Source organism: Muscardinus avellanarius (assembly GCF_963383645.1).
Source record: "Muscardinus avellanarius genome assembly, chromosome: 2".
NCBI classification, from domain to species: Eukaryota; Metazoa; Chordata; class Mammalia; order Rodentia; family Gliridae; genus Muscardinus; species Muscardinus avellanarius.
In genome coordinates this window covers 57,439,697-57,451,749 of record NC_137787.1, presented here as the reverse complement: position 1 = coordinate 57,451,749, position 12,053 = coordinate 57,439,697, and the positions used below count along the sequence as shown (strand labels likewise).

Sequence of the window (12,053 nt, the reverse complement as noted above, 5' to 3'; positions counted from 1 at the left end):
CACACACACACACACACACACTGGAAATTTAAAAAAAAATCCAATCAAGCATATTGCAGTAAAAATGTTGTTTTCTATCAACCTAAGGTTCAATCAAGATGAACTACAATTAAGATGAACCACAACCAGTAGAATAGGATCTCTTGGCTTCGTTCTTTTTCCTGTAGATTCTGTCTACTTTTGGGGTGATTTGTTCCTTATCCTTGTTAGTTGCATCACAAGTTCTTTAAGGGGCTGAACTTGTGTCCTATTCACTTTTACATCACTTGAAGCCCTGAGCATACAGCCTTGCTAGGAGCAGAAAGTTAATGCACATTTAAACAAAATACTGTCAGATCAATATTTAAGAAAAGAAATAGACTTAAGGATTGGGGAAAATATATGTTCACTTACTTTCCTAAAAGTGTCACTACTCAGTATTTTTTTTTTTTTAGAAATGATGACTTTTCACTTTTGGCCACTTACAGATTTGTTAGGCTATCCAAAGACTGCCTCATTTCTGGTTTGGTATGTTTTGGTACTTCTAGTTAGGTTCAACCAAGTTTATCGTGTATGGTTTGGTTCAACTGATACTTCTTTCCTCTCTATATATATTTTTCAGGGGTAGTGGGAATTGAACTCAGGTATATTCTGCCTCTGAGTGACATCCCCATCCCTTTTTATTTATTATTTATTTATTGTTTGTTTGTTTTAAACAGTCACTAGGTTCCGAGAATATCAGTAAATTGCTAAGAATGTCCTTGAACCTACAATCCTCTTGTTTCAACCTCCCAAGTCCTAATATTACAGGCGTGCACCACCATGCCCAGCTTCCTTCTTCTATTGAACCTTGGAAGGAGAGACTGCATCGGCTTGTGGGGCTGTATACCACTACCCGTCCAGCTGCACTCCACTCCTACTTGTGGCTCTGACTCAGTACAAGAGCTTCTTAACCAACCTGCTAGCCTTAGCTAGTTCCTGTTTCCCTCGCTATGTCCCCATCTGGATCGTCTCTGATGATGGGCAGTAATCTCTCCATTTTCCCAATTCCCAACTGCAATATATCCATCACACTCCTAGTCCCAGGGTTACTATTCTTCCTTAGTGAAGCGCTAATCTGCAGATTATAACCAGCCCTGATTCCATCATTTTCAGTTAGAAACATTATATGCTGATTCCAGACACTGATATTCAATAGTCTAAAACATGCGTAGCATGCATATTGTCAATTTCCTCAGTGTCTGAAGAGCAAGCGGTTTGATCAAAGGAAAGATAGGACTCCATTATTTGCCTGCAATTCTTACATGAACTGAAAATAAATTAATAGAATTCCATCTCTCACCCAGGAATGAGTTCTATTACTTCACAATCATATTAAGTTAGTGATGGGACAAGGACTGCTGGTGGGTTACAGACATGGTTGGAGCAGATGTGTTGCCCGGTCATTTTGTCCTGATTCTAGGGCAGCACTGCTTATGTGTGGCTGACTGGGAGGGAGAGGGATACCGGTGGCTAGTCCAGCTCCAAGGATCCATGGCCTCGGATGTACACTGGGAATGCTGATTGACTTTTGGGCTTTCTCTGTAAGAATGGATGAGGTGGCACCTATCAGTATTATGAGTGTGAAATACTTCAGAATACTTCTGACGTTGACTTTGACTTTTCCAATGTCACAAATAATCAGAAAAGATAAAATTAAGGGCTTCTTCAGACATTTGCTACAAGCTCTATGATGGGAGCACCTTCTCCTTTATCCATTGAGCCAATAGAGGGGAAGGAAAGGGAAAGAAAAATGTTGTTTTTCCTTAAAAATCAAAGACACATTCACTTCTATTCCAGAACAGGCTGTTCTATTTACTGCATGGAGCAGTGGCTTACCTTTGTATCTGTCACAGTCAGGGCTGAGGAGGGGGCAAATCCCAATGTTAATGTGTTCTAACGATTCTTTCCAGAGAATGGCAAGTTACTTTCAACCCTTTCATAAATTACTTTTGGCAGTCCATCTGGATAAGGAGCTAAACCAGATGGTAAGTGCTTGACAGCTTACTTTATCTCATTGGAAGGGATCAGCTGACCATATTTTTGTCTATGGACAAATTTCACATGTAAGATGAAAAAATATTTTGTATCTTTAGCTTGCTTTTTCTTTTACCAAGAATGTGGTAAAAGAAAAAATACAGTATCTTTTTGTATTTACAATTATCATTATTTTGAAGGAAACAACCACTACCCTCTATTATAAGAAGTGCCATTTGTATTTTAGATGTGAAATGCATATGTATTTACAATATTTTTTCTGATTTAAGTTATATAGTTTGATAATCTCTCTCTACCAAACACATGTACGTACATATGTACACACACACACACCCCCTTATGTATAAATAACAATGAAGAAGCAGAAAGCAAGCAAGGCTCCTGGGTTCTGTCCAGATGCAAATAGAGATGGCCAAAAGTTCCATCCCCAGGGCCATGGAGATCTACATCTGCGCCCTGTGTGAAATTCTATAGCTAAAATTTTACCTGAAATCAGTAATGGGGATAAGGTTCTCCCTCTATTTAAAAGAGACTGAAGGCCAGGTGAGGTGGCATACACTTGTAATCCCATATTTGGAAGGCTGAGACAGGAGGATCACGGTTCGTGGCCAGCCTCAGCTACTTAGTGAGGCCCTTTGCAACGCAGTGAGACCCTGTTTTAAAATAAAGGATAAAAAAAACAAGGCTGGGGTTGTCACTTGGAGGTAGAATGGCCCTGGGTTCCACCCCCAGTACCAAAAAAATAAAATAAAATAAATAAAATAAAAGAAGACTGAAAAATACTGTAGTCAGCTGCTGTTGGGGCCATGGAATCAAACTAGCATGACAGTGAGGAATGGGACCACCTTCTCTCCTGGTTTCCCGATTATTTCTCTGAGAACCACAATATCTCCATGGGAGCTTGGGTGGTCCTGATTCTTAGTGGAAGGCCCTGTGAATCCAGGGAAATCATTGCAAAGCTTTTAGGAAGGAAAGAGCAAAGAGACGAGAAGAAAGCAAGAAAAACACACCAAAGAACAAAGCCCACTCACTCCACTAGGAGTGCAACCCAGAATTTCAAAACATGCGGAAAAGCACTCCTAAGACACTCAGCCATCAAGAGACAAACGTGCTCCCGCTGAAATGAAAACAAGTGGCACGATCTGAAAACAACTTGAAAATAAATACATCTGAGATCATCCGAGATAAAAGAAACTGACACCCATAATGGAAGAGCAAGAAACTCTGAACGAAAAACAGAACAAACTCAGGCCTGAACAAAATTAATTAGAAATCCCAGAAATGAAAATAATTGTTATTAAGAGCTAAGAAAAACACCAATGAATGAAAACAATAGGAAAATTTAAAAAGAAAATTAGTCTGAGGGACTCACTGAGAATGTAACAAAGAGCTAAAGGAGCGAAGAATGTGAAAGCCAGTTGGAAAAGCAGCCTGAGGGGCTCCTGTGGTCTAATGGGAGGCAGAGCAGAGGAGGAAAGGGCACGATGACACATGCCCATAATCCCAGTGCCTGGGAGGCCAAGGCAGGAGGATCTCAGTTCAACAACAGCTTTAGACACCAAGATTCTTGCCAATCTAGGAAGATCCTGTTTCAAAACAAAACAAAAAACATAGAAAAGGCTGGGGGTGTAGTTCAGAGGTAGAACGTTCCTGGGTTCAAGTGTGGGGTGGTTGCTAAAAGATTTTTCTGACTTATGACATAGATAAAAATGACACAGCTAGAGCTAAACAAATACTCATTTAAGATAATTTAGGAAATATAAAAATGCACTTTAATGTATTTTCTTCCAAAGAGGTTTTCTCTTTTCTCACTCCTCCCTACTCCCAACATACACAGAGTCAGTATTAAATAATCTATATAATTTGGGTTCTGCTCTTACCCTCTTGACTTCATTCTGTGAGGATACTCTCTGTCATTAAATATTCTGCCAAAAAAATATTCTGTTGTATACTTGTTCTTAAACTGCTCAAACATTGCCCTATTTTCTGGGCCTATTTAGATGTTTTTCTGGTGGACACTATTTTGAACAGCACTGTGATGAGCATTTTATTCATAAATGTGTCTACTTACCTCCCTCCCACTCTCTTTTCTCCCTAAATCCTCTAACCTGAGATCATGCCCCCTCCACCACCCAGGGCGGAGGTTCTGTCCCTGTGGTGCACCCTCCTCTGCCAGCTCTGTGCTTCCGCGCTCTTCCCCGGGAGCCTTGCAAGTTCATATCACATCATCAGCATCCCAGCTGAGGATGTTCACGTTGGACTGGGGCCCCTGTAGATACTTTACAAGAACCTGATGGAGTCACTCCCGATTTTAACGGAAAACATGAACTTTTTACCTTCCATACTAAGGGTTTCAGAATGATTTAGAAAAAAATAGAAAACTTAACAGCGTTAACAAGCCCAGACTGCAGTTATGACATTTACTCAACCTCTAAAAAGAACAACTTAATAAAGACATGAAAATATTTGAAAAATGGCTCAGTTAACACTGGTACAAGAGCTCAACTTTGTAATTTCCTAAATTTCAGCATCTGACATTTATCATCTAAATGCATCATCTTTTAAAACCACTTATTTTTAACTTCTTAACTGCTTGGTGGAGTTCTTATAAGATGCAGTTGCAGATGGACCTATTAGGCAAAGGAAGCGGCTTTCTTTGTTATGCTGGAAGATGTGGCTTGTTTCTGTTTCTTTCCGCTTTAAGATCTTCCTTGTATTCTCACTGTGATAGGGGATTTCCTTTGATGTCATGGCAGCTCCTTAACATGTCTAGTCGAATCACCTAGTGTGCCAATGCTAAGCTTAGGAGGGTGGAGGCTTCTTGGGTGATTTCTGCTCCCCAGGTAGTGTGGGCAGGAAGAGACAATACTGTCACAGGTGAAAAACCAAGCTTGATTCAGCACAGAGTGAGAAGGGAAGCCCAGGGAAGCCACAAGATCTGTGTAACAAAAGCAGAAGAGTTCAGAGATAGGACTAAGTAGTGGCTGTTGATTCTGTTCATCTGGGCTTACGACGCTGTGAGTAGGTACACTACAGTGTTAGGTGGTAGGTGTTGATTCTGTTAGTCTTGGCTTGAAGATAAAGACCCTTCACTCATCTCAGCCTACCAAATTCAACAACCATTCATGGCCCTCTCAGTCTCACTCCTTCACTTGCCCTGCCTTGGTCATAGAGCTTAGGACTCTGTCTCCCTTCACAGGAGAGGTGTCCCCAACACTAGCTGTCCCCATGGCTCCTTCATGCCTAGAGCACACTCCTTTGGCGTGCAGCTCCCTGACTGGATGCTTGAATATTCTTAAAATTTAGAGCCAGATTTATAGATCTCTGACTGGACTTGAGGCCCAGGGCTGACATGCTAATATGCATGTTTCATAGTTTTTAAAATAAACTGGAAGAAAAAATACAGAGAAGGTGGGACTGGAGTTGAAACTAGAAGACAGATGGATTACATCTTAAACACATGAGAATAAAAAGAGAATCAATCATATCAACTAAGCAATGAGACTCCTTGTTACTGATAAGTTGAATAAAAAGAGAAAGACAGAGGTTGCAATCTAAGGAGCAGGTCAGATGAACATTCCAGTACTCACTGTCCCTGTGACCGCTGTGGGGCAGGTGCTATAGCAAGCTGTTGAACCTCTCTGGGCCCTAGTGTCTATATCTGCAAAACAGGGACAGTGATAATAGTAGGGCCCACCATATAGAGTTGTGATTCAATCCATTAACTTATTGAACACACGAGGATTTTCTGTAATTACTAATGAGTCATCTAACTCTTTGGTCTTGTCGTATGCCCTTGTCCGCTACCACCCTCTCCTCCAGCCACACTGTCCTTCTTTCTGTTATGCCCTTGCTGTTGTTCTGCTAGGTCCACCTACCCTCCAGCTGTTTGCACAGTGGCCTCTTAGTCTTTCCTTGATTCCACTGTCTAAAACAATCCCCTCCCTGCACTCTCTCTCTATGCCATCTCACCTATATATTTGCCCATAAAACTCATTGCTATATTTGTAGATGCGCCTCACTTGTTTGATTGACATTAGCTCTCTCTTCCCAGCAGAATATAAGCAGCACAAGGACAAGCACTTCACCTATCACATTAGATACCTGCAAGGGCCTGATTTGCAAAAAGTACTCAAAAATACTAGCACTGATCAAATGAAGGAAGGAATCAACCATATTTGACCCTAAGTTAATGTACATCATATCAACCAAGAGAAGTAGTGTTAGCCAACATCAAAGAAAACTTCAGAAAGAGAAAACAAAATCCTGATTGCTTCCTATTTTTATTTCTTGTAAAATACGAAGGTATATTAAGGAATTTACATGTAGAGAGTAGTAAATATAAATTATGAAAATGTTTTAAAGAATTTACATTAAAAGAGCAGTAAGTACTGAATCAAGACAGGTGATACTTAAAGTTAAACCAGAGCAAAATATTCAGACAGGATGAGATTTATCAGCTTAAATCTACCATTACAAGGTAGAAGTAAAACCATATTTATGCAGAAATAGAAATTGAGCTCATATAATTTTACTTATAAGTCCTAAATTAATTTTAGCAAACAGGTAGCCTGCTCATGCTTGGTATTTTCATGTTTTCAAGCTCTGAATTGGTGGCTGCACCAAAAGAAAAACAGAAAGTTCTTCATTATGAAAATTTCTACTCTTATAGAAGTCCTGGAAACCATCACTTCCAATCACCAAAGCTTCCTGTGGCTTGAACACTGCACTCCTGATCAGTAACCAGTGACTTTTGTTCTATCTTTAGACTTAATGCCTGAGAAGGAGGCCAAGCAAGGCACTGAAAGAGGTGAGGAAGACCTGACTCCAGGGGCTTTTCACCTCACTCTAAGTGGGCTGTTATCAGATATTGTCATAGGAAAAAGATAAAAACTGGGTGTGCTGGTATGTGTCTGTAATCCCAGTACTTGGGAGGCTGAGACTGGAAGATCGCAGGTTTGAGAATAGTCAATGCAACTTAGGGACCCTCAGTGACCTAGTAAGGCCCTGCTTCATAACAAAAATAAATAAAAAAGGGCTGGAAGTGTAGCTGGGATGTAGAACGAGACAGAAAGACAGACAGACAGAAAGACAGACAGACAGACAAACTATATAGGCCAGAGATAGAAAGTTAAACATGTGAACATCTACAATTTATTCTGTGAAGTTGATCCAACTTTAAATGTATTTGATTCCAGGAGAGAAAAACAGTGTAGGTCTGTTCCTAATAAGCTAGTAATTATAGAACAGTAATTACAAAGGTCTCAGATATGCCTAGGAAGCTATATCTGGGAAAAATGTGAACTTCTGAATTGCTCATTTTTTATTATTAACAGAAAAAATCATTTTATATGAGCTCTGAAATTTCTACCTGCCCTAATATTAAATTATGTCTACTTTTCCCTTAAGAAATATATTTATCTTCTGTATTTCAATCATAAACTCCTCAGCTAATTAAAATGAATATGACAATTTGGTGTACCTCTCTCTGTTATAACCACCTGACACAATCATGCAGCTCTGTGTGTTTTGTTTCCAGAGCTATTTGTATAAAATATTTTTAAAAGTGAAATAATTGTTTGCTGGACATTCTCTATGTGCAAGGAGTGATGCTATCTTATTTAACTTTTTGTGGTACTGGGGATTGAAACCAGGGGTATTCTACATCTGAGCTATACCACCACCCCTACTTTTTATTCTTTTATTTTGAAACAGCATCTCACTACGTTGTGGAGGGCCTCACTAAGAAGCTGAGGCTGGCCTCGAACCTGAAATCCTCCAGAATAAGCCTCCCAGGTAGTGATATTACAGGCATACCGCACCATACCCGGCTCATCTTACTCAGTTTAACAATTCTATGAAGTGTGCATCTCCCAAATGACGAGGAAACTGAGATGATGAGGAAATTTTTTTTTCAGTGCAGCTACAGGTTCTGTGCTCAAACTTAGTTATGATGATACAGTTTATCTACAATAACATGTACTAATGGTCACATTTAGACTGAAGTAGCAAGCCCCTGGCTTCTGATGATGAGGTTGAGAGAAGTTAAGGTTAAAAGTCATATGACTGTTCTGACTCTCAGATGTATGCAATAAAACTCCTTTGACATTAAGTTGTGTCTTATCCAGGCTAGTTTTTAAATTCTGGTAGTAGAAACCTTGGTACTTTGTGTCCTGGTAGTGCAGCTGATACACAGAAGTCTCAGAAGTCATTTTGATGTTCAGTAATGTGTACTTTGCTCTGTTGAAAACTACATTTATTTCCATCACCATCATTCTTTTTTTTTTTTTTTTTTTTTTTTGGTGGTACTGGGGTTCCTGGAAGCCCTTCTACCTCCGGGCTACACTCCCAGACCTATTTTTACATTTTTATTTGGAAACAGGGTCTCCTAAGCCAGCGCGCGCGGCTGGCTTCGAACCTGCGCGATCCTCCTGTCTCTGCCTCCCAAGCGCGGGGATTACAAGCGTGCGCCACCACGCCCGGCTCATCACCATCATTCTAAAGTCCACCTTACTCCAGCTTTGACTGCAACTTGAAATTTCCTTCTTAGGGTCTGCTTCTTTCCTTTGATGGGACCCAGGTCATGGAACCGATGTATCATTAGGAAGGGAAGCAAGCCCCAAATGGAATGCATGGGATTGAGGTCAGTGGCCAGGTACAGCTCTGGTTTGCAAATGAGATTCTAATGCATTTCAACTCAACTTTTAATAGATTTCTATTCTACATCTACCTTCTGAATAAAAAAAAAAATCTTCTGTACCAAGAAACAATTTCACTTTACCTTCGGTTTCTCCTGAAAAATTGAAGTAGCACTGACTAGTAAATATTATGAAATATTAGCAACTAAATACCTTTGAAATTCTATGAATGTCTATATTTACATGATACTGACAAAAACTATACTGCTAATAATTTCCTTTTATTCAGTTACCTAGCTATAAATTCATGTTTCTTAAAATGGTCCTGGTTATTGCTTTTTCTATTAAAATCCAGTCTGCCTCTTGAAAAACATAATGATAAATTTTCCTTTGAAAAACAATATATGTGTAAAAGGTAAAACTAGAAAGAACAAAAGAGACAAGAGACTAGCCAAGTAAACATGTCGACTACATGAAGTAGATGGCTAAAAAAAAAAAGACAAGAAAGCCAGGCGTGGTGGTGCATGTTTGTAATCTCAGTACTTAGGAGGCTGAGACAGGAGGATCTGGGTTCATGGCCAGCCTCAGCTACTTAGTGAGGCCCTGTTTCAAAATAAAGAATAAAAAATTGGGCTGGAGGTATAGCTCGGAGGTAGAATGTCCCTAGGTTCCACCCACAGTACCATAAAAACAGACAAGATATGTATGTGTATGTATGTGTATGTATGTATGTATATATTATAGCATTTTCATATTTAAGTATGAAAACAAAGCAATGATGATTAGAATAAATAGAATAAAATTAGCAGTAAAAAATTATGAGAACCTTTCTCACTCTAGAAGTCAAGCATCAGAATTGAACCAGAAAACTTGATGAATTATTTCTGGACAATAAGCAGGGACTGGATTCACCATCATGTCTTAAATGACTAAAAAAGACAAATATGTCAAGTCAAGGTTTTCAGACAGTGACACAAGACAGGGATCCCAGAGAAGGGAGCAAATGGGATGATTGTACCAGTTTACTGCCTGGGAGGCAATTTCCAGAATGAAGCTCAGGAAGGTGAAATCCTTTAGAGCCCAGAGAACTTGCTGAGTTAGTCAGGGAACAGACTTCAGAGAGGACAAGCACCTCACATTTGCAGGTTGGTATACTGAACTGGAAGGGTCAAAAATAGAGCTCTAGCGATCTGGGAGAGGCCTTAGGTTGCATTCAGATCTGTCCATCCATGAGAAACTTTCCAAAGGTCAGAGAAACTACACAAGCAAAGAGTAATCTGATGAGAAAACCAGGCTCACTTGCTGAACTGAACTAGGCTCCGTCCCCAATGAGAACAAGACCTCACCACTTAATCCAGTCATCACAACTCAGGTCCATGTCCAAGGGACACCCGGAGTCCAGGTACAGTAAGTGCCCATTCTACCACGTAGGCTAGCTTCTGCAAGACGTGTACTCATTCTGGGAAAGTGGGCCTGCATCAGGGGAGGGGGAGGAGAAGGCAACCATATGCACACTTGGGCCCAGTCAGGGGTGAGTTGGCTCTGGAGTCTAATGGACACCGCCATCACCTGACACATTGCGTGGAGCTACAGTGAAGATACATAAAAGTTACAGTTGGTTTTGTTAGTATTTTAAAGAGGAGAATTATCTGTTCTTCTCATTGTCTTAGCTTTTCGGCTCTTGCTTCCGGAAGATCCTGGATTTGTCTAACTTCAGCTTTGAATTGTCCCTGGCAACCATCAAATGCTCTGGATTAATAGTCTGTTCAGACACAGACTATTTTCTGAAAAGAAAGTTCACTAAAACTAGACTTCCAAACCAACACATGTACATATCTAAAATAGAGTAAAACAAGAGTTTAAATGAAAAAAATTTTTTCTTTCATGTTCCACCTATGTCATTGTTCTTCAAATTGAGGGAATTTTTAGGAGACTGTAAATATAGAAGATGAAAAACTGGGCTTAAATCAATTGTACAAATCTCTTCAGTCCCTCTCTCTGCCAAAATGTTAGCCCTAGACGGGTGTGGTGGCAAACACCTGGAATTCTAGTACTTAGGAAGCTGAGACAGGAGGGTCACGGGTTTAACGCCAGCTTTGGCAACTTAGTAAGGCTCTCAGCAACTTAGAAAAAGTCCCTATGTCCAAATAAAAAATAAAATAGGACTGCGAATGTAGCTCGGAAGTAGAATGCCCCTGGATTCAATCCCCAGTACCAAAAATAAATAAATAAATAAATAAATAAATAAATAAATAAATAAATAAATAAATGTAAGCTCTGACCTTATTTCTTCTTGGCCAATCTCTGTTTCACTATTGACTCCGACTCCGTTGTCCCCTAATTCCTGTTCTCTTCGATGACTTCCTATCATGTCTCCTTCTATCTCTCAAGGTCCTTCTCTCCTCATTCCCACCTGGCTCTAAGTTCAGACTGCTGCTTTCACTAAATGTGCTCCTCGACCTCCCGCAAGATACCTGTGTTCATATGACCTGCGAGTTACCTGCGCTCTCTGTATTTCTGTTACCTCATTTGTAAAAGGAAAACATTAACAGTGAGTGCCTTCCAGAGCTGATTGGAAGCTCTCAGCACAAGCCTGGTGTATAGCAGGCTCTCAGTAAATTCGAGCTCTTGTTACTTACAGTCCTGTTTCACTTGGGGTTTTGCTTGGTGACTCACCACAGCCATGAATGAAAGCAAATTCTGGTACATTTTTTTTTCCCCCAGAAAGAAAAAAGGATACAATAGGCTCAAGGCTCATGAGCTAAAAAGAAGAGGCAAGAATATGAAGAGCTTGAGAAATAAAATTCTGTTTCTTATTTTGCCCATTCCCTCTCTCCTCCTTAGAAACACACTGAGAGAAAGCGTTCACATCTTTAAATCCTTGGGCTCAGAATGTGGCCTTGCTTCTGGATGAGCAATGCTGTGTTCAGAATCACTGGTGGCCAAAATTCAATAGATCCCTTTAAGCATTTCATAATGCCGCAAAACATCAGAAGTAGGGGGAAAAAAGTCATGCAACTTATTTTTTAACGGGTTGTAGAAATTGAAAAAGCTGTTACATTGAGGATGAAGGAGACTTCACTCACCTGCTGGAGTCTACATGGCTGATTAAGGTCTGGCCCTTTTGCAAAGCATCAGCAGTGCAGTCTTTAATTTCTCTGTGTAATTCCTCATGCCTCGCTGCCAAGACAGGCAGGCTTAAACCTTCTGATTTAAGAAGCTTAAGGTAAGCTTCCACTCTCCCAAGCACATCAAATGCCTGCCAAAGAAAACATACTTTTATTTTTTGCTCTCCTAGTTTAAAATCTACATCAATGTGTACACAAAACACGAGCGATTAAGCCAGACAATTTGATTTATTAGTTAGATCATAACAAAAAGAACTATCTTAGTCTTGGA

At 40.0% G+C, this 12,053-nt stretch overlaps 1 protein-coding gene across 1 annotated transcript in view; it reads right to left on the bottom strand.

The window, feature by feature from the left end:
* Nucleotides 1-12,053, bottom strand: part of CCDC141 (coiled-coil domain containing 141) — a gene marked incomplete at both ends in the record, with an annotated part of 200,424 nt that overhangs the window by 66,986 nt on the left and 121,385 nt on the right. The window contains one exon of the mRNA XM_080689625.1: nucleotides 11,741-11,913. Within this exon, the coding sequence (XP_080545751.1) occupies nucleotides 11,741-11,913 (173 nt within the window). The remainder of the gene's footprint in view (nucleotides 1-11,740; nucleotides 11,914-12,053) is intronic.